At 43.5% G+C, this 23,366-nt stretch overlaps 1 protein-coding gene across 1 annotated transcript in view; it reads left to right on the top strand.

The window, feature by feature from the left end:
* Positions 1-23,366, top strand: part of HCN3 (hyperpolarization activated cyclic nucleotide gated potassium channel 3) — a 243,194-nt gene that overhangs the window by 96,338 nt on the left and 123,490 nt on the right. The window contains exons 2-3 of the mRNA XM_078669532.1: positions 16,928-17,357; positions 19,213-19,374. Coding sequence (XP_078525658.1) covers positions 16,928-17,357; positions 19,213-19,374 — 592 coding nt within the window. The remainder of the gene's footprint in view (positions 1-16,927; positions 17,358-19,212; positions 19,375-23,366) is intronic.

The raw sequence follows: 23,366 nt of genomic DNA, 5'->3' as shown, positions 1-23,366 counted from the left end.
GAAGTTGCCTTGGGCAACTCTCTAGCTTTCATCTTTTTGGCGTACAATTGGTCCTTGTGTCTTCAGCTTTGTAATCTTTGCCAGCTATAATTCCAAATGTGAGGGCATTAACATTAAAAACTTATTGCTTTAATTCCATTTGCATGCTCAGCACCACACTAATATATAATTGAAATCAGAGGTTTGAAAGCCAGTGGGCAGGAATTATGGACGGACTGGGGTAGAAACTTGGCCTGGAAACCAAAATAAAAGTGTCCACCATTAGTGAATTAGATAGCTAAAAAAGTGACCCACATTTGCACAACTGGGCTGTTTTGAACTTTTAAAGACATGACGCATAGGCGGTTTGCCAGGTATGGGAGACTGCATGAATGTGTACTTGCTCCAGGCATGTTTGTGATGACATCAGGGAAATCAACAGTAAACATCGCTCCACCAGACGATACAACTGGTCAACAAACAGCTAAAAAAAACAACCCACACACTGACCTTTCAAAGCAGGTTGGCCAGTAGGACATCCTCAACCTGGCAGCAACCTTTGTAGTATGTAAAAGGCAACGATGTGGTACATGTAAGCACTAAATCTATTCTAGGGCTTAATAACCCTCTAATGTTGAACATTAGGTAGAGAGATCATATACTGTTTTAGGTTACTTAAGGAAAAACTAGGACTTAAGGTAGTAACCCCCAGATGCATCAAGCATCCATTTTGCGATTCCTTATTAGCGGAAAATAAGGAATCGCTAATAAGGAATAGCAAAATGGTATGCAAGAAGAAATCACTTTAAAAATAGCGATTTCTTAAAATTCCTTAATTGCGATTCGCAAATTGCGAATCGCAATTAAGAAATACCTCCCCATTCATTCCTATGGGCCTCTAGGCCCATAGGAATGAATGGGAAGAATTTTCCATTTGCGAATCGCAATTAGCGAACCGCAAAATGAGAAAAGACACCCTGTTGCACCCCTGAAATTGATCTGTGCACATATGTTGCGCACACACATGCCCTTAGGGCATGTGTGTGCGCAACATGAAACTTTGAAAAATGCACTTTAGTGCATTTTTCAAAGTTTTTGCAAATTACCATGAAGTTGTACTTCATGGTAATTTGCGAGCCCTATTAGCGAAATCGCTTTTTTTAAAAACTTTAATGCATTGCGTTTAAGGAATCTCAATTTGAGATTCGTTAAATGCAAGTAATCGCAATTTAGCGAATCCTCAATTTGCGATTTTTACATTTGGGATGATGCATCCCAAATGCAAAAATACCGGTCGCAAAGGGGCAGATTCTGAGAATCCGCACATTTGCGAGCGGTTTTTAACTTCATGCATCTGGGCCTAAGTCCTGCTAATTAGGGAGGTTGCTCTTGCTTCTAAATAGGATAACACACACATGGTTATATAGCAGTGACGGCTGCTAGTGATTGTTGCGGGGAAGAAGAAAAGAAGAAAAAAAGATAAGACGACTTACCGTTCGTCAGCCTCCACCTCTCCTCCTTCCTCCCTCCGTTCCTGGTTCCCGGCAGCACCAAGGCTCCCACACTCCCCTAAGCCAATCACGGCGCTGCTGTATTCAGCATGACAACCGTTTTGTGATTGGTCTGAGCGGCTTGGTTTGCTGCTCGGATGGGGACTGTAAGCCTGGGTAGGTTCTCCACCCAGCTGTGCAACACATCCACGTGGAGGAATGAAAAATGCGCATGACGTTTTGGTCAGCACAAGACGTCTGGCCAAATCGTCATGCGCACTTATGGCGCACCAACCACTCCTCCTCCCTCTGACCACAGCCCAGCCCCTCACCACCCTAACCTGGCTCTGTACTAAAAATAATATTATAATAAAGTTATTATCATTTTATTTTTCCTTTTGCACTGCTCAGCGAGTAGTAGGACGATGCTCCTCCACCTTAGCGGAGGAGCCGCCGCTGTTACAAAGTGGATCAAGACCAGCCGCACATCACACACTTTGTTAGGCCCACAAATACCCACGTTTTCCAAGTTGCCTGAGACAGGTGGCGGTGGACCATGAGCAGTAATTGGAAATAAACCAACAGAGACAAGACATTGTGAACTGTCAGGTAGCTGACAAGAGGGCCACTCGCCTGGAAGTAAGAGGAGAGTACAGAACACTGCTGGGGGCTTCTCGTTCCATTTTATGCTCACAATGTGATGCATTTCTAGTGGAAAAGCCAACGCTGTGTAAGAAGAATAGCTGTTCATGATTTTGTGTAGTCTCTGAGCGGTACAAAAGGGGGTGGTGATGGACGGAGCATCTGAATCAATCAAACTATCACACCCAGTCAAAAGATCTGGCTTGGCAGTTCGGGCTGGACTGTTCCCATGAGGCACAGGGTCAGACTTGCACAAATGCATAACCCCAAAGATGGTCCATAGAACAGCATGCACACATGCAGTTAAAGCAAGCATGGCTCACACCATATGGCGTGTGTGCAGCGCCCAGCATACCCCGCACCTCCGGGCACGCACGTACACAGCATCCAGAAGATTTCCTTCAGCAGACCATGTATATGAACGTTATATAGGGCCATCATCCAAGCAAAGTTTGCGTATTTGTGATACCAGAGCGGGTACAGCGCAGCCATACCTGTCCATATTCAGACCCAGGACCGTGAATTTGTGCTGCACCAATGGCACGCACATGGGAGACGAAGCACATATGCACCGTACACAAAAAAGAAATCTAGAAAAAAAATCATAAAAAGCTTACAGCAAAAATGCAAAGCATGAGTTTGTAAATATTTATCCATCCATGTACATATGGGACTTTATCTTGCACGATTTTATATCTCCTGATTATTTTACATATGCGTATCATCTTAAAACCTCTATGTATGTATATTTTTGATGTGAGATTATATAGCTACATATATTTATATATTTTCCTCCCACTGCAAAGAAAAAAAATATGAATTAACTATTCTCCCCAAACGACTACTCTAAGATACATCCTATTCCTTTTCAAAATATCCCCCACCTCCACTCTCAGACTCATTCCAAATCAAATCTCTTTTGCTACTATGAACTCCCAAACAATCCTTTTCAAAGTCTTCCCACCTTTACTCACCCTTTATCCTATTCATTCAACCAACAGGCTCACATGTCTACCACTCCCAATAGCAACTTGCATTTCCCTCTACTAATCCACAGCTAATCCACCTTGGGTTTCGAAGTAGTGGTGCTATTCGCAGAAAAGGGCTTGAATGCCTCGTCAGGGGCAGTAAGTGCTGTATAAATACAATTGCAATTACATACCATGTACATACCAGAACATGCATATGTCAGTAGTTAGAGATTGCACATGCCCTGTAAGATTAAGTACAAACAGAGCACCCAAGCACCTACATTCTACATGCAACAGGCATGTCTGTGTCAGCTCAACCTGTGCAGTTGAGCTTGAATATAGTTCCCAAATACAGGCATTGGTACTGTATGAAGCGTTGTGCACTGAAAAGACCAGGACTACTGATTCTCCATGCTCAGCCCAAATGTTTTATATTCTGATTTGGCTCATGATTACTTAGCCCACTATTGCTGGGCAGAAATTGAACAGCAAGCAAGGCAAAATGACTCCATCGTTACTGCACTAAAAGAATCACTGGCAGATCTACACCTTGAAGAGGCCTGGCCCACAAATACCTCCTACTCTGTGTTCAAAAACGTTGTGAACATTGCAACTAAAAGAACTTCTTTGTTAATGGACAAAATCGCCTTTGCAAAAAAAAAAAGGCATTCATGGGCAGTCACTCAATCTTATCAGACGTTGAAACCACAACAATATCTGTCGGAACACTTCGCACATCACAAAAAACACTATCTGATGATGCTATGGATGGGACACTTCCCCACGAAGGATTTGACTTCGAAATGGAAGTGCATATGGCCGACGAAAGAATGCCGATTGTGCGGACAGGGAGAAGAGACAATATTACATCTCCTATGCACCTGCCCCTCGCTTCTAGAAAATCTAAAAAATATCCTTTGTGAGACCTTCAGGAAAAACCAATTAAGGACATGCAGAGCAGCTGTCATTGAATGCCTTGGAGGTCTGTCTATCCAACTGTCTTGCAAAGCCATTAGGTTTTGGGGAATGGCAGCCAAAGAACTAGAAAACACACCAGAATCAACTTGAGTGCCTCTTACAATATAGACTGGTCTCTCCTCACCCACTCCTGAACAATTTTCTGATTTCTCCTCAATGAATATCCCAGCATTTTTTTTTATTGTATTGATTATATAGTTAATACTTCTTATTTCAACTGTTGGTGAGGATTGAGTAATGACGGTACAATGTTTTTATTCATTGCACTTTTTAAATCACCATTTTTAAATCATTTTGTATAACAAGCTTTATACAATCTTTTACGATATTTAATGAAATCAAATAAAAGTATTATTGATTTGACTTGATTAATTCAAAAAATTAAGAACGCTTGCCCTCAAGGCATCTTCTATCTCTATTTCCTGCATCCACGGCTGGACTGGGAACCGAAACAGGCCCTGGCATACAGCTTGGATGGCCCAGGGTGGGAGGAGGGTGCTGGTTGGAAGCACCACTCCTGTCTGTCTCACTGCTGCCGCTTTTGTTACAGGGGTCCGATATTGCAGCTATGCTGGAAAACTGGGCCCCGGTAACAAAAACAGCCCCCAGGGCTCCAAAACTAGCCCTCACCATGGCAGCCCACCAGGGAAAGGCCTGGTGCCCGCTACAGCCAGTCCAGCCCTGCTTGCATCACCCTGTAATGTTTTATAAAGGAAGGGGGGGGGGGTGGCCCAGGTTGCTACCCTACAAATGTCTGATGCGGATGCTCCCTGTCACTGTAGTAGGCAAGGAGCGATGACCCTTGTGGATCTGCCCTCAACTCCTGCTGGAAGAGGACGTCCAGCTTCTCTATAGACTAGGGCTATCAAGGCATCTGCCCATCTGCTGAAGGCTGGGACTGAGGGCTTCAACTCTCTTTTAGCCAGACCAAAATTAACAAACAGAGAGGATGGAACTCTAAACTCAGAGACTTCATCCAGGTAAATCCATATTGCAGATCTCGTTTAGTTGGTCTGGAAGATATACTAGGGTCAGTGTTGAGCGGTGACTCCAGCGTTGGTTCACCATTTTTGGGGGGATAGAGCGAGTGTCTGAGCGGACGCAGGGCGAGCGGACACTGTGTGCGCGTTCTTTCTCTCTATGCGTCAAGCCCTCTTAGGATACCCCAAAGTAGCTCTGCGCAAAGCGTATATTTCTGGGTAAGGCCTCAGTTACTTACTGGTAATTGAATTACTCCAAGTCCATGTCTCGCTTTGATTAATTAGACCCTTACTCCTGACCTGTGGGGACCAGGCCAACTGTGTGCCTTGAAGGTTCGGGTCAACTACAACCGGACGTAGTTGGCGAAGGAGCGGTTTGTATGGTTAAAGTGCTTGGTGTGGATGTGTCTATGAGGCGCACCAGCCTCTCATTTCAAATTAGGCAAAGCAAGAGCAACAAAGAAATCGTATGATTAACTTGCTAAACTATATGGACCAAAAGAAAGAGAGAAACAAAGAGGAGAGAGGATGGAGTAGAAGAAAGGGAGGTGGCCTTCTTAGGAAAGAGGACACCCACCATCAAGCATTCGTTTTTTAAAAAGTCTCTGTTGTCCTTGCCTTCCCTTTATCCCATCTCTCATCTTGTACCTCAATCCACCCCATATTCCTATGCTATGCTTGTCTCGGGAAACATCCTTTACAACGGAACCGTTACAACGCGGTACCGTTACAACGCAGGATTTACAACGAAAGTCGTTACAAAGACTTTCGCTGGAGGGCGCTCTAGGATAGGGGATAGTTTAATTTACTATCCAACACCTTCCTTACTATCCACGGGGACTGGAGTTGGAATAGTGAATTAAACTATTCACGATCAAGCGCCCCCCAACGCAAGTCGTTGTAACGACTTGCGTTGTTAAACCTGCGTCGTAAAGGTACGCATTGTAAAGGTACGCGTTGTACCGTCATACATCCCTTGTCTCACTGTCCCTCGTCCTTCCTTTCCCCCCAGTATCTACCGCTCTGTGGCAATCTATTTCTGTTATTCACATTTCCCCTCCTACTTTCCTTGTCCTTTCTCTGTTGCCCTTGGATAGTTCCCCCTCTCCTTGTTGCCTCTCTCTCTTCCTTCCCCCACCTCTCTCCTCCTGTCTGTCTGCCTGCATGCCTGTATGACTTGTCCTGACCTCTCCAAGAGCGCATTTTCCTCTTAGGGACTGATTAAGCCGCAGCAATCAGGCCCAAAGAGGACCTTTCCTGGTACAATGCATTATTCACTCTGCTTTCCCTGATTTGACAGGCTTTTATTTATCTCCATTTTTCCATAGGCTTGCTGTATGAAAAAATCCATAACCACACATTAACATAACATATGTATTTGAAAGGCGCATGTTCACCCCTTGGCATGGAATAACACATCTTCATTGTTATACAACTTAATAGTACTCCTTTCACTGACCTCAGAAGGATGGAAGGCTGAGTGTCAGTAGGTCAGGAAAACTTTATTCAACAACTTAATGTCAGTCAGTCAGTCAAGTTCACTTTATTCGATTTGTTAAAAATCATAAAAGACTTTAAAACATTTATATACAAATTTACAGATTTACAGGTTACATAGATTTACAAGGACGAGCAAGAGCATTATATACAACACTAGGACACAAGGGCAATACAGAAAAATAATAAATAATTGAACTGCGGCTCAAAGAGCTAGATAAGGTCCCTCAATACCACCAAATTTGTTTTCGTTCTGTGAGCCGCCACCAAAAAACTGGCTACCCCAAATATGATGGTAGTACTGCCCAAGGACTGTAAGTAAACTAGAGCCGGCCTAACTTGAACAAAGCCGGCCTCTCTTAAAATTGGAACCAGATATTTTTTCCTAGCATCCGAATATAAACGGCAAAACATGATAAAATGCATAGTGTCCTGATGGGAAAACAACTTAATGTCATAAAAGTAAACATAACATACAATACTACATTTCATTAATAAGAAAATCCTTCCTAAAGTAGGCTAAGTAGCCAACTCATGAAAATCCATACGGAATGAAACCTTTATGAGCAAGGTTCAGGGTGCAAATAGACAAACATATTAAAATACAAAACTTCAATTATCTTTTCCTATGCTCCATCTTGCAATGCAAAAACTTTGCTATACATACAGTACAAAATCATTATATAAAGTGCAAAGTGCGATAGGGCAAGCTCAAATATTAGGATGATCCCTATTTTTAACACATATTGGGCCTCAGGATCGAAACATATTAAAAACTTTTGAGCAAAATTCAGAGTGCAAATGGGCAAACATATTAAAATACAAAACTTCGATGTCTTTCCTTATAATCCGTCTTAAAGTGCAAGACTTTTATAAAGTGCGAGGTGCTAAAAAGGATATACTCCAGACAGGGTAGACCACAGTCATATCGTTCCTGACGACCATACAGAGTACCAGGACCTGCTCTACATACAGTACAAAAACATTATATAAAGTGCTAAGTGCAATAGGGCGAACTCATGTGTTAGGATAATCCCTGATTATGATACATAATGGGCCTCTAAATAAAAACATGTTAAGAACCATAATAACAATTAAAAAAACATTTTTTTCCTACGTCTAATGTCTCCAGTTAAGAAACTTGCCACCCCAAAACAAACCATGGGGGATGGTAGAATCTGAAGATACAGTAGGGCTGGCCTGACTTGGACAAAGTAACAATCTCTGAGCAATGGTAATACAAATTTCATACTTAGGGGGACATAATAGTCACAAAAGAAGACAAAATGAAGAATGTCCTGTTCAGAAAAATGGTCACACTGGCACGGTTTTAAAGTGCCAGGTTTATGAAAGCCCTGAGGTACAGATGGAAGCCAATGAGCCATTTGCAGACGAAATCTTGTTAAAAGAAAACGATGGAAGGGTTTACCAACACTTAATAAGTAAGGTTGGACTTGAATATTCGTAGATAATGTGACATAACGTCTTACAGATGGTTTTTGCAGCTCCTCTTCTTCCCTTAGTCCCTGGCGCTTAGACAAAAACTGAAGTCTAATATTTTTAATTGTAAGTTTGTCCATGGGTTTGGGGCTTAAGAATAAGTCAGGACAACCTAACCAAGCTGTCAACTCCTTTAAATACCTAAACCAGGGAATGTATTTGACTCTATCTAATGCTAGGCAATCAGTAATTTGATTTAAATTTGTAGTGGGACTTGCCCAAATTCTCAACCAACGCATCAATGGAGCCACTGCAATCTGATCTGCTATATATCCCATCCCTAGTTCTTCATGTATTGTGTAAGTGGCGGTGGAGTGCAAGACTGCCAAAACCTTACATCAAAATTTATTTTTCTCCTGCTGAATGCCCTTCCCTTCTTTGTATCCCCCTATGTCGCTGCCATAGGTTGCCATCGGGATGCATTTTTCCTTGCATATCTTCATCAGGGCCGCAATGGGTTCAGTCCCCAGTTTTTAGCAAAATTCAATGTAGCCCCTGAGGCCCCTGCAAGGATATTCCTTTTTTTGCATAATTTGTGGGCACCATGACGCACTTTTGTCAAAAAGTACCCCTAGGTAAGGGAAAATTGGGACCTTTGTTAGCTCTATCCCTTTCAATACAATTTTGTCTTTTTTTGGGATTTTTCGGGGCCAATGGACATAGTATGTGATTTTTTCAAATTTATTGATAAATCTAGAGAATCCATAAAAACTATAAAAGCATTTAAAAGTGACTGGAGGCCCATTACCGTTCTTGCTAATATGACTGCGTCATCCGCATATAATATTGCGAGAATCATCTTGTCGCCGAATCTAGGGATATCTTTACAACTTGCTATTAAGGAGTCTCTCAGATTATTTATGTATAATGTGAATATGAGAGGGGCCAGGATACAACCTTGGTGTACCCCTCTTTTCACATCCCACGTGGATGTCAGGTCCCCATTGCTATTATATATAACAGCCGCTATGTTATTCTTATGGATGGCATATAAAAAGTCCACCAGGTCTGGTTCGAGACCCTTGTCACTTAGGATAGACCACAACTTTGATCTGTTAACACAGTCAAATGCTTGCGTCAAATTCATGAATGCCAAATGGATTGTTCCTTTTTTGGCAATGGTGTACTTACCTACCGGTAAGTGTAAGTTTAAGCATTGGTCCAAGGTCCCTTTACCAGGCCTAAAGACATATTGCAAGTCGTAAATGACATTTTGGTCATCTAGCCATGCTGTTTGCCCGATTTAATATGACTTTTCCCATGATTTTGGCTTGAGAATCTAAAAGTGAGATTGGCCTATAAATTATGGGCTCATCCCTAGTACCCTTTTAAAAAAAAAGGAATGATGACTGCTTTCCCCCAGGATATTGGGTATCCCTGTGAGCACCCGGCATTAAAAACATTAGTTAAGATGCTTGCCCATACATTTGGATCAGCTTTATTTAGATCGTCTGGTACCCCATCGGGGCCTGGGCCTTTCCGCCGGCTGTAGTTACAATGGCATCTTAAACCTCCTCTACCCTGACATGAAGTAATGTGCTAGTTTGTCCACCTTCCCTTAACTCCTCTGTTACTGTCAGATTTACATTGCTAAAGATATTTCCGAAATGCGATTCCCATTTGTCTGCTGGGACTGGACAGTCAGAATTGGGAGTTTCAGAGAGAAAGGGTCTAGTAACTACCGACCAGAAGTTTGCACTGTCTTTCATTATGCCAGCTTGTTGTAGTGCATCCCAGGCTTGTTCTTTTAGCTCCTTCTTCCTGTTATCAACTGCTATTTGATAAGCTTTCCTTTTGTCCCTAATTTCTATTTTATCTCTGGGGATCTTTTTTAAGGCTAATGTAAGCTCCATATGTTTTGCTGAGCATACTCCATAAACCATCTTACAGCCTTCGGGCATCTAGGCCCACCAGTGATTGTGAGGTCTGATTGGATCTGTTTTATTAATTTCTCGAAGGCTTTTAAAGTAGAACTATCCTGTGTATCAGGGTCTAAGCAAAACTCAATTTCAGGTGCACAAGCTATATATAAGTTGGTTAAAAAAAATTCTGAGGCTATCCTTGCCCACTTTAGTCTGCAAGCCTGACCTTTAATACTGATGCTGGTATTTGTCAAACAGGTAGCTGATTCTCCCACTTTGGTAGCAGGAAGTAATATATCAACGGTGGGTGGATTATGGTCACTAAATCTTGACCAAGTGACCAAGAGATCCTCAGTAAAAGGGACTCATGGAGCTGATATTAAAATGTAATCAATAGTGCTAGCTCTACCATTTCCTACATAAGTAGGTACTGGGGTCATATTGTCCAACTGTGAGAGACCACATACATTTTGATTTGCTAAGATACTCTCAAGGAAATTGCCTAAAGATGTATGCTCAAAATGGTGTAATAAAGAGTTAAAATTCCCCTGATCCTGGTTTGAAAAACATTTTAAATGACATTGGTGGATATTAAAATCCCCAAGAATTATTATTTCAAAATAGGCTGATTTAGCCTCCTCATAATATTCCAGGAAGTCTTTTAGATCTTGCAAATGTTCCAGCTCATGCCCTCTGGTAAAGGAATAATAAAAGTTTATCACTAACACAGTGGGCCGATCCTTGAAGGACAGTTCCACTGCCAAGACTTTCTGAGAATTACAATCAACCAAACATGTCTTACAAGAGAGTTTTAGTGAAAACATTAGCAATAAACCTCCTCTCGCTCTGCCCATGTTTGACGGAGTGGCACATTTATGAAATGAAGTAAAACCGTCTAGATAAAAACAATTGTTTACTTCCCAGGCTTCCTGGAGGGCGATGATATGATGTAGTGCTAGAAAATGTTCCCAGCATAAATTCCCTCTTTTAGCCCTTATACCTGCTATGTTCCATAAAATAATTTTTTCATACTTGGCCCCCGTAGTATTTGGAATCTGGTGTGATTCTGGGACTGCAGTGGTTATTTCAGCATGAACCTCAAGCGCTGATGTTTGTGCGTTTGAGGTCCTGCTAAATGGGGAGGAACCCTGTTCAGATATATCACCTTGCTCTAGTCAGTCATTTTCATCCAGGTTTTGGTGATCTGCCAAAGCTTGAAATCTATTGTACGTTGGCAACTTATTTCCTATCTTACTTATGTCCGCCGGGTTCCCTGACTTTCGTGGTATTTGCCATTGCCCTTGCATAAAACCTCCACTCTGTCTTGGGGGGTAAAAGTATTGTAATGAAACTACACTTATTTGCGAATTTAGGTTACTCTTGTATGCGCTGTCTATTAAAATCTTGCCTTTCGCTGGGTCCTTAAAATTAACAACTATACAATCTCCTACACTAATCTTTTTAGTTTGTTGGCCTATCCACCCCACTCTTCTGACCAATATAATGTCAGGTGATATTTGCTGGCCACATGTTACATTTTTAGTGCACCAATGGGTCACTTTATGAATTAAATCCTGCGTGGTTTTCCTAGTTTCTTGGGAGAGAGGGGGAACCTCTAGTAAGACGGCTACTAACGGGGCATATAAAAGGGGTAGGTCAAGGATACTTCGGTTCACGACTTTAGGTATGCCATGATTAGGCTGACTGTATGTGGATAAGGGTGCCCTATGAGAATCCAGGCGTCCTCTGGCCTGAGCTGCCTCAGCGTTCTGGGCTACAAGTCCTTTTGCTTCAGGTATATTTAACTGGCTTGGTCCACTGGATATACCATTACTTTCTGAAGTAATAGGAACACTTAAGCTTCGACCAAGTGGGTCAGGTTGGGTTTGGGTTTGAATCTTATTTTGCAATACAGTTTCACCCCCTGCCCCTACTAAGTTTGGCACAATGGACGTAGAGCGTTTATTACAACTGGTAATTAGATTGTGGACCAATTCCTCTACTTTTTCTATTTTTTGTGTTATTGGCACTAAGAGAGTCTTTATAATTACTTCCAGCTTTGTAAATAAGGAGTCCAATAACTGCCCTTGGCCCAGATCAGGTTGTGAAAATAGCTGGGTCCGCGTTTGTAGCCATGGGGATTTCCTTTTAGACTTATTGTAGACAGTTCGTTTTCTCTTCGGTGGTGGTAGGTCCGGGGCCACTTCAGTTCCCTCTGATGTTTTATCAATTAAGATTTTAGAAAGCGTGTCTGACCCACCAGGGATGAGTATCTTGCTTGGGTATGCAGAGATTGTTAGAACTGCTGGGCATTCTGGAGGGACCATATTGGCCGCGGAGTTCCCTTTTTCTCTCTCCTCGCTAATGATTTTACTAGCCTCTATAGATAACCTCCGCTCAGTCAAGACTATTTCCTTCGTAATTGTATGCGCTGCTTTGGTCAGAAAGGAATACATTTTGCCCACCATGCATCCCCCCTGAAACCCCCTTGTGTAGCGAGTGTTTTCCTTTTGCCCATATCGGCGTTGGTCACCAAAGGCCCCTGTCACTGTTCAAGGTCTGTTGTGGGGTACTTGAAAGTTCAAAGAAAACAAAGTTAATAGAAGTTACCTTGCTGCTTTAGCTGAATGACTTAAACTTCGAGACTTCAGGATATGCTTTACAGTTTCCGGCCTAAAATGGCCAGGGTGTCTGGCCCAGCCCGGCCTCCTCGGGTCGATGACGGGCGTAGACGGGCCCGCCCTTGGCCTGTGCACGTCCCGCGGTGCAGGAGGTCAACGGCGCTCTTAACGCGCCTCCAGGCCCGAGTGCGGCTTGACGTGCGCGGGGCTGCTGGGGGATGTAGTCCTCACGTCGTTCTTCCCGCGTGTGCACCCAGGGATGTCTGGCCGTTTCCCTCACGGCGTGGCAGGACAGAGATGCAGGATAGCCGTTCCCCACAAGGCGTGGCAGGACAAAAATGCGAGATAGCCGTTCCCCTAATGGCAAATAGCAGGTAGGCTCTGCCGGACCTTTGGACTGTGTGGAACCACTGGAATGCTGGCGCTCCGGGCTTATACCAGCCATTATAAGCCCAAAGCTACACCTTTGTCTTCAATTGAGCTCTCAACATTCCAATGTTCTAATATAGCCTTATAGCCCTCTATAACAGGCTATACCGGCCATTAAAGGCCAGCTTCAGTGAAAAAAAAGGCCCAAGACGAAGGCGAGGACCTTTAACAAGGGAGCAGGCTTTTAATGGCGGGTCTAGCCCGCTACGGAAGGCTATGAGGCTATTATAACATTCCGCCCCTAGAGAGTAGAATGTTCTAATTGGTAAAAGAAAGGCCTCACGGAGTCCGAGGGAGTTGAAATCCTTCAGGCTCCCTGGAGCCCTTATTCACAGCAACAGCTGTGAAAGGAAAACATTGGAATGGTGATGCTTCGGGCTTCTACCAGCCATTAGAAGCCTGGAGCACTCCAGTGTCTTCAATGGAGTGCTCAACATTCCAGTGCTCTAATATAGCCTTAGAGCCTGCCGTAGCAGGTTCTATCGGCCATTAAAGGCCTGCTTCAGTGTTAACAAGGGAATAGGCCTTTAATGGGTGGTAGAGCCTGCTTCTGAAGGCTCTAAAGCTATTAGATGATTCGGCTCCTAGAGGGCAGAATGTTCTAATTTGTAAAACAAAGGCCTCACGGAGCCCAAGGGGGTTGAAATCCCCTCGGACTCTGTGAGGCTATTGTTAAACATTGGAATGTTGATGCTCCGGGCTTCTACCGGCCATTAGAAATCTGGAGTAGTCCATTGTCTTCAATGGAGTGCTCAATGTCCCAGTGCTCTAATATTGCATAGCTCAGGTTGTCAAGGCTCCTCCTGAATTCCTTTTTTTGAAGCCCTGCCCCATTAGGCTATGATTCACCCAGCATAATATCTAATTCCTGGTCTTTTGTCACACTACTAGTTACCCCATGAACCTGCAGTCTACCAACCATTTGCGAATGTTGTACAGAATATGGAGGCATGGAATCCTCAGATACTATTGTGAACAGAATATTGAGGGACAAAATATCAAAAAGTATGTTCAAATAGAGCAAGTATAGATTTACTATTCTTAGCTTGACATCTATGTACCTTGAAGATATATATATCTGCAAGGTACATATATGTGGAGTTAAGTGTAGAACATCTATACTTACTTACATTTCGATATTGTATGCCATTGAGCTTCCTACCTCGATATTTTAGGGAGACATCTCCATTTCCAACTTGCAGTTATGCATGTTGAACCGATAGTAAATACCGATAACTGACAGTCTTGCCTGTGTATATCTGTGCATCCAATACAAATCTTCCTTTCTTGCTACATTTATTCATGGTACTCAGTAAAGATTTATGCTGGGGTGCATGTCATTTTTTAAATCTTTTTATTTTATGTAGCACACACTCGACCCAAAGGTATCAGAGAGCTTTACATGAGCACCAGTGATTTTATCCCTGCTACTTAATTTGAGCTAGTGTTTGCCAGGGCTCAGCACCAGTACTTAATCCTTTGCGCTGACACTTATGACAGTCCACCACTTGGTGCCAGTATTTATCTATTTATCAGGTAAGCACATCGTCAAGAGTTTCATAATTCAATATACATTAAAAAGTAGCAGCCATCCAGGCCATTTTTAAGTTTTGCCTGACCTGGAATAGTCCGAATTATCACACACAAGTGTAGTGGTTAGTAGCTGAGTTGATACTGGCCCTGGCAGTGCTGGGTGGGGCAATGGGTGGTGCAAGCTGCAGTGGTCTTTTGAGAAGGGCCTGGCATTTGTTGTTTTAAAAATTAAGCACTACTTATCCTTGAGCACCGTAGCCACTACCAACTTAAGCAGATATTAACAAAGACAATATACAAAGTATTGTACTATTTTGACTATAAAAATGTAGTCAGTATACAATTATCACACTCAGACTAAGTATTTCACCTTGGGCTGCTGCCGAGCCACTATCAGTGACCTTTGGTAACTCAGTGACCTTTTGTTCATTTTTCATCAGTCTCGGGTCAAGTTCGCACTATATAAAACTCGATAAATAAATAAAAACTTGTGGCTACTTACCAACTGTGTCAGTACCACCAGTGGAAGCACCATTTCCTCAGTTACTATAAATATCAGTTTGTTAAACCCCATTTGTGCAATCGTCTTCCTCCTTGTGGGTCCTGTAGTTACTCAGCAAGTTTTCACATCACAGGATGTCGAGCGTCCCTGCCGAGGCTCACACCTAGTTTCCCAGCTTGGAGGTCGACTGCTGTAGCCACTTTCTAATACTAAATATAAACCTTACTGCTTTTATCCCAACTACAGCTCATTAGCAGCATGAGTACACTTCAGTAAAGTTTCTAATAAGGGAGAAGGCATATGTGTTGTTGTTTTATTATTATATGTGCTTATGTTATCATAAGTACTATATAATGTTTTATGATATATGTCTTGTATGCCATGTTTTGTTATTGTTTTTTTATTGCGACTGGCATTTGTAGAACACCAAATCCCATATTAGTATGTCAGTGCAGCACTTTCTGGGGTCTAGGGATGGCCTTTCAAGTTGTTTTATTATATGCTTTTATGCTGTATCTATCATAAGTATGTTATATTGTTTTATGGATCCTGCAGCACACATACAACAAACAGAATTGTCTATGGGCTTTATGTTATTTTTATAGCATTCATGCTGCCCCAGGGTCAAGTCAAAGCCTTGAAAATCATGTTTAAGTGCTAGGATACAGGTGTAAGGCACTTCAGTGCCACAGACAAGCAGCTGATGAGAAGATGTGCTCGGATGTTGGTTTCTGCGGCTTCACAATAAAATGATGGATCCTGAAACACACATGGTTAGAAAGATAAGCTGATATTGTAGAAGTATCCTTCCAGGAAGGCTTTTCATGTCTAATTTAATTTTGTGTCAAGGTCCAGGAAATTAAATTAAAGTCATAACATTTGCATCAGTAGATGATATTGGCGGACGATAGTGTTACTGTATATAATTAAATATACGTACGTAAAAGGTCACGCTTTCCTCTCAGAGGAAATTTGTAGTTTTATTTTTCTCGGCCCAGTTAATTTTCTCTCCATCCGGGCTACCGTAGCCTTTTTATCGGCGACATATCCAACGCTGCGAATGGAGTCCTTCACTCTGCGGACTTGCCTGTATAAAATTGCAACATTTTGTGACAAGTTAGTCCTTTTGCAAGGCCTGAGAGGGGCTGTGCGTGGAGGGGCGTGGTCAGGGGCATAACACAGGTCCTTGCAACCGTGGGTGCCCCATTCAGCGTAAGGGCTATGAATAATAATAATTAAAAAAACACTTACCTCACGCTGCTGCTCCCGCTGCCTGCTGCCTCGGAGAAGAAGTATGATGAAGTCCATGGGCCACTCCCACCCAATCCAGACACTGCTCTCAGCATGAGAGCAGCACCATGACTGGTCTGAGCGGCCTGATTTGATGCTCAGTAAGTGACTGGTAGCCTTAGGCGTTTCTCCACCGGGCGGTACAATAAAGCTGGGTTGGAGAAATCAAAGTGCACATGACTGTTGGCTGGCCTAAGACAGCCGGCATAACCGTCATGGGCACTTACAGTGCCCAACTACTCCTCCTCCCCCTGCTCGCTGTCACACAGGATGCCCGGCCCGCACAGCACTTGAGTTGGCAGCATCGCCTGTCAGAAAAAAATAAAATGATAATAAAATTCTTTTAGAGTGTGGCGACACTCCTATGCCACTGCAGAGGAGCAGCGGCCAGTCAGCGGTACAAGCCTCTTTGGAACTCTTGCCTATATATGTAGAGTAAAGTCAGCCTATAGGTGGCGTGATGAGTTATGTGTGGAGCTAAAGAAGTAGACATAAAACTCGTAGTCTCCATTTTATCCAGTTCCTTTCACTTACTTCTCTTGTTCTTGTGCCTTCTCTTTCCACCTCCCTCTCTCCCTTCCTTGAATCCCTTCCTGTCCCTCTTTCTGGACCTCTCTTCCTGCCCCCCTTTCACCCGCCCCGGCTTCCTGCAGGTTTTACTGGGATCTCATCATGCTGCTTCTGATGGTGGGCAACCTGATTATCCTCCCCGTGGGAATCACCTTCTTCAAAGACGAGAACACCCCACCCTGGATCGTCTTCAATGTCCTCTCTGACACCTTCTTCTTGGCCGACCTGGTCCTGAACTTCCGGACGGGCATCGTGGTGGAGGACAACACCGAGATCATTCTGGAGCCGCACACTATCAAGATGAAGTACTTGCGCAGCTGGTTCCTCGTGGACTTTGTGTCCTCCATTCCTGTGGACTACATCTTCCTCATCGTAGACCTGGAGACGCCGGTGGACTCAGAGGTCTACAAGACCGCGCGGGCCCTGCGCATTGTGCGCTTCACCAAAATCCTTAGCCTGCTGAGGCTGCTGCGGCTCTCTCGGTTGATCCGGTACATCCATCAGTGGGAAGAGGTGTGTATCCATAGCAGTACGGCACATACATTCTTTGCCGCTAGCAGTATTTTCTATGATTGGTTTTGTTGTTTGAAAGGACATTTTTCCCATGTAAGACAGAAACATAGAATTTGAACAAGTCTGAACCACACTAGGGAAGGTTAGGTCTACCTGGCTTGCCCATTTCCAAAAAGATACAGGTCAAAGGGTCATATCACCCGGCCTTACACAGTAGCGCCGCCACACCCATTTGTCCTGTTTATCTCACTTGCAGGAGCACAGCAGACCAATTTCTTATCTCCATTGCTCTGCAGATGGACCCCCAACTCCAACATAAGACCCAACCAATCCGGTCAGACCAATTCCTCTGCAGATAGGCCCTATCTGTCCTTTGCTGAAGACTAGAACCCCATGACACATCTAGTTTGGAAATCCCTCAGTGTTAGAGGACCTTTACTCGCCTTTCTGCCACTATCGTCCTGTGAACTGTGTACTCTTCCAATATACCCATTTCTCTGTAGCTACAAGACTCATCCATCATGCTCAATTTCCTAAAAATTTGGAAAAGCCAAAGGCCCATTCCATCTGGTCGTTTCCTTCTGTTAAAAATCAAGCTTATGTTACTTACAAATTAACCCACACAGCTTGCTCCTTTCCCTTGAGACAATGACAGCAAGCAGTGTCTAATTTGTAAACTACTAAGTGCAGGAGTCAAATAATTCTCGTAGGAGGCTGATGCCGGTGTTGCTGAAAGCCGAGGCTGTTGAATACCCAGGGCTGCCAAGTCTGATTCCACCTCATATGTCTTTCCCCCATCACTCTAATCTTCCAGTCTCTTTAGCTCATTCTTGCAGTTGTTTTTCATTTCTACTTTCTATCTTTGTCAGTGTTTTCCTATATTTCTCTACATTCTCTCTCCACATTTCTCACTCTTGCTCTACGTTAATGTCTGATGGAGTCTTGGGCCTCAAAAATGTGTGCCTTTGATCACCACCTGCGGCCACCTGATCCAATTAGGTACATTCTACCTCATTATCTGGCATATGCCTCAAAGTAAATACCGGTCGCAAATGGGCAGATTCTCAGAATCTGCCCCTTTGCGACCGGTATTTTTGCATTTGGGATGCATCATACCAAATGCAAAAATCGCAATTTAAGGAATCTCTAAATTGAGATTCCTTAAATTGCGATTGCATTTAAGAAATCCCAAATTGAGATTCCTTAAATGCAATGCATGAAAGTAAAAAAAATAGCGAATTCGCTAATAGGAGTAGCAAATTACCATGAAGTTGATCTTCATGGTAATTTGCTAAAACTTCGAAAAAAGCACTTTTGTGCATTTTTCAAAGTTTCATGTTACGCACACACATGCCCTTAGGGCATGTGTGTGCAGCATATGTGCAGAGATTAGTTTCAGGGGTGCAAACCCTTGCACCCTTGAAATTGCATGAGCAATTTGTGAGTACCTACTGGTACTCGCAAATTGCTCATGCGATCTCCAATTCATTCCTATGGGCCTGTAGCCCATAGGAATGAATGGTACAGCATTAGTTAATTGCGACTAGCAATTTGCAAGTAGCAATTAAGGAATGTTTAGGAATCGCTATTTTAATAGCGATTCCTACATGCATAGGCATTTGCTATTCCTAAATAGCGATTCCTTAAAAATCGCTATTTAGGAATAGCAAAAGGCTACCTTGATGCATCTGCCAGTATATGTCTACAGATAAGAACCAGAAGACCAGTCCGGTTGGTCAGTTAGATAGTGTCTCTTACCACATAGGGACTACATTAAATCCATCTTTATCCTTTGGCATCCATTTACTAACCTTTTTTTGGCCTCTTTCTTCTCCTTCCTTTTCACATTGGCTAGATTTTCCACATGACCTACGACCTCGCCAGCGCGGTGGTGCGGATCTTTAACTTGATTGGCATGATGCTGCTGCTGTGTCACTGGGACGGCTGCCTGCAGTTCCTGGTCCCAATGCTGCAGGACTTCCCAGAGGACTGCTGGGTCTCCATTAACCACATGGTGGTAAGTCATTTGCTGGTCATGTGACCCCCATTTCCTTCTTTATGTCCATACCCTTGGGTAGGCATGGATTTCCCTTGGAATCCACCAATCCTTAAAAGCAAGATGCTGTATATATTGACCTTTCACCCTCAGGCTATCCTGAAATTTCACCCTCAAGCTATCTCTATCAAAGAAAAACATAAAGGAAAAGCTAAACCTAATGCTGTAGCCCAAGGAAATCTAAGGACTTTAACACCTAGTAAAATGCTGGTAGTCAGGCAACTTTGATCGTGCATTTTGTGGGGAATGTACAACTATTCATTTTTTCAATACACTTTATAATAGCACTGATCATTGAAGGAGTGGGCATTATCTTTGGAATAATGGCTTTACCAGCGTGCTTTCTTACGTTCCTACATCTCACCTCCTCTTCCCAATGGCCAATGTTGTTATTCACAACAACTAAGCCCTTCGCAACCGGTCGGAGTACATTAAAAAAGGATGCTATTAAGGGAGGCCCGTACATTATTAGATTATGTGCTACAAGGGGAAGGATTCGAGGAAACACATAAGCATTGGGATATGTAGGAACAGTTGAATAATTTGAATCCCTGTTTGAGGTTTTAACACATAGTGGTCCAATCAGAAACCATTTTGTATGAGTATATAAAATAGTACTTATGTTAAACTCTTTTACTTATTAATATATGCCTTTGTGAATTGGCTTCAAAACATCTAAAATGGCCTTAAAATGTGATTATTAAGGAATATTCATACACACCTAGTACAAAAAGAAACAACTGTATCCTCATTGAATTTTTAATAATAGGGAATCTGTGAATTAGCCCCAAAATATCAAGGGCTTGTATGAGTAGGTAAAGGAGTACTCATGTACTACCTCCTACACTAAAAATGCATATGTGAATCAGCAGCATCGTCATGATTCGGGTGGGAGATTGGAGGGAGAATGTGTGACATGTCAAGAAAATGACAAGTCTCTTGGATGAAGAGAAATAGCTCTGCTTGTTTTAAATAATTTTAATTTAATACACTTAAATTAATTCTATTTATAATTTAAAAAGTATTTAGGCTATAGCATTTTTTTTTAATTATCGATATTTAAAATATGTATATTAAATGAATTTGCATTATCATTCAACTTACAAATATTTTAAATATTTTTTTTTTAACTCTAACAAACTTTTCAAAATGTAACTACACCTTATCATATGGAAACCTCTGCCCCAATTCCATAGGTCGTTGCAAAGCTTGATTAATGTCAAATATGGTTAAGTTACTACTAATAGTAATTGTACAGCTGAATATGATGTTTTACTGACTGTACCACATGTTTCAGGGGGATGAGGAAACATAAGTTTACACTTTTGGGTATCTTTAACTTGTAAATGATAAATAGCTAAAAGTAGTAAAGTTACTCAAAAATGTAAGACTACACTTACAGATGTAGATTTACTCATGATGGGTTTACCTTGGTGAATAGTCCCCAAAGACTCCAAAATAAATATTGTCAAAATTCTGGTCTTACACAAATATCTCTCTACTAACATTTCGAAGTATGTTTCATTTCTAACTGCAGTCAAACAAGCTTCCTATTGGAAATGTAAATTAATGACCACTCCAACTCCAGTAATTAGATGTTAGTGTTGGCCAAGGGTTATTCAGTATTTTTGTGGGGATATTTATTGTGGATAGTTTAATAGTCTATGTTTTGGAGTCTATGATTTTTTTAAATATTTATTTTCAGGTTGTGTTTTCACATGGACCATAAGGTTCCCGGGAGGAGAGGGCCAGCAAAGTGATCATATAGGGGATGATTGCAAGGGAGGAGTTGCAAATAGAGGCTAGGTCAATAGGAGCACGTTAAAGTCGCAACACAAGAGGTTGATGGGAAAGGAAGTCAGCAAAGTGCACACAATATAGACCATGCATCTCTTTATGTCACAGCTGGAGCTACAGACAGGTGTTTCCGGACCGCCTTCTTCCTTGATGTCTTAACAAACAGGTGTTTCTGGGGGTTGTGATCTCTGAGGTTTGTACTCAGAGATGTTTCTGCACTGTCATAATCCCTGAGGTTCCTACAGACGATCTTTGTGGAATGCTGCTAAGAAGTAGGCCAGATTAAAGAACCATAGCAGTTTGTTAATGTCTAGTCTGTTGTTGTCTGGGTTTTCAGTCCCCATAGGCCCAGTTAGGGCAATCAGCAGCTGAAATGCGACCAGCTAACACATATATAGAACCTGGCACGGTGCTGCATCCAGTGAACATCTTTTTCACACCTGGTGTCTCTAGGGGGCAGGTGTTTCTGGGCACACTTCACACCTGGTGTCTCAGGAGACAGGTGTTTCGGAGCACACTTCACCCCTGGTGTCTCTCGGGGGCAGGTGTTTCTGGGCACACTTCACACCTGGTGTTTCGGGGGAAGTTGTTTCTAGGCACACTTGACACATTCTGTCTCGAAGGGCAGGTGTTTCTGGGCACACTTCACACCTGGTGTCTCTGGGGGGGCAGGTATTTCTGGGCACACTTCACACCTGGTGTCTCAGGAGACAGGTGTTTCTGAGCACACTTCACACCTGGTGTTTCGGGGGAAGTTGTTTCTGGGCACACTTGACACATTCTGTCTCGAAGGGCAGGTGTTTCTGGGTACACTTCACACCTGGTGTCTCTGGGGGGGCAGGTATTTCTGGGCACACTTCACACCTGGTGTCTCAGGAGACAGGTGTTTCTGGGCACACTTCACACCTGGTGTCTCTGGGGGGGCAGGTATTTCTGGGCACACTTCACACCTGGTGTCTCTAGGGGGCAGGTGTGTCTGGGCACACTTCACACCTGGTGTCTCAGGAGACAGGTGTTTCTGGGCGCACTTCACACCTGGTGTCTCTAGGGGGCAGGTGTGTCTGGGCACACTTCACACCTGGTGTCTCAGGAGACAGGTGTTTCTGGGCGCACTTCACACCTGGTGTCTCAAGAGACAGGTGTTTCTGGGCGCACTTCACACATGGTGTCTCAAGAGACAGGTGTTTCTGAGCACTCTTCACACCTGGTGTCTCAAGAGACAGGTGTTTCTGAGCACACTTCGCACCTGGTGTCTCTAGGGGGCAGGTGTTTCTGGGCACACTTCACACCTGGTGTCTCAAGAGACAGGTGTTTCTGAGCACACTTCGCACCTGGTGTCTCGGGGGGGGGGCAGGCGTTTCTGGGCACACTTCACACCTGGTGTCTCAAGAGGCAGGTGTTTCTGAACACTCTTCACACCTGGTGTCTCTCGGGGGCAGGTGTTTCTGGGCACACTTCACACCTGGTGTTTCGGGGGAAGTTGTTTCTAGGCACACTTGACACATTCTGTCTCGAAGGGCAGGTGTTTCTGAGCACACTTCACCCCTGGTGTCTCTCGGGGGCAGGTGTTTCTGGGCACACTTCACACCTGGTGTCTCAAGAGACAGGTGTTTCTGAGCACACTTCGCACCTGGTGTCTCTAGGGGGCAGGTGTTTCTGGGCACACTTCACACCTGGTGTCTCAAGAGACAGGTGTTTCTGGGCACACTTCACACCTGGTGTTTCGGGGGAAGTTGTTTTTAGGCGCACTTCACACCTGGTGTCTCAGGGGGGGGGTAGGTGTTTCTGGGCGCACTTCACACCTGGTGTTTCGGGGGAAGTTGTTTTTAGGCACACTTCACACATTCTGTCTCGAAGGGCAGGTGTTTCTGGGCACACTTCACACCTGGTGTTTCGGGGAAGTTGTTTCTAGGCACACTTGACACATTCTGTCTCGAAGGGCAGGTGTTTCTGGGCACACTTCACCCCTGGTGTCTCTCGGGGGCAGGTGTTTCTGGGCACACTTCACACCTGGTGTTTTGGGGGAAGTTGTTTCTAGGCACACTTGACACATTCTGTCTCGAAGGGCAGGTATTTCTGGGCACACTTCACCCCTGGTGTCTCTCGGGGGCAGGTGTTTCTGGGCGCACTTCACACCTGGTGTCTCAAGAGACAGG

This window comes from Lissotriton helveticus, chromosome 12 (genome assembly GCF_964261635.1).
Source record: "Lissotriton helveticus chromosome 12, aLisHel1.1, whole genome shotgun sequence".
Lineage (NCBI taxonomy): Eukaryota > Metazoa > Chordata > Amphibia > Caudata > Salamandridae > Lissotriton > Lissotriton helveticus.
Note: the sequence above shows the minus strand (reverse complement) of the source record. Positions and strands in the feature narration are given on the sequence as shown.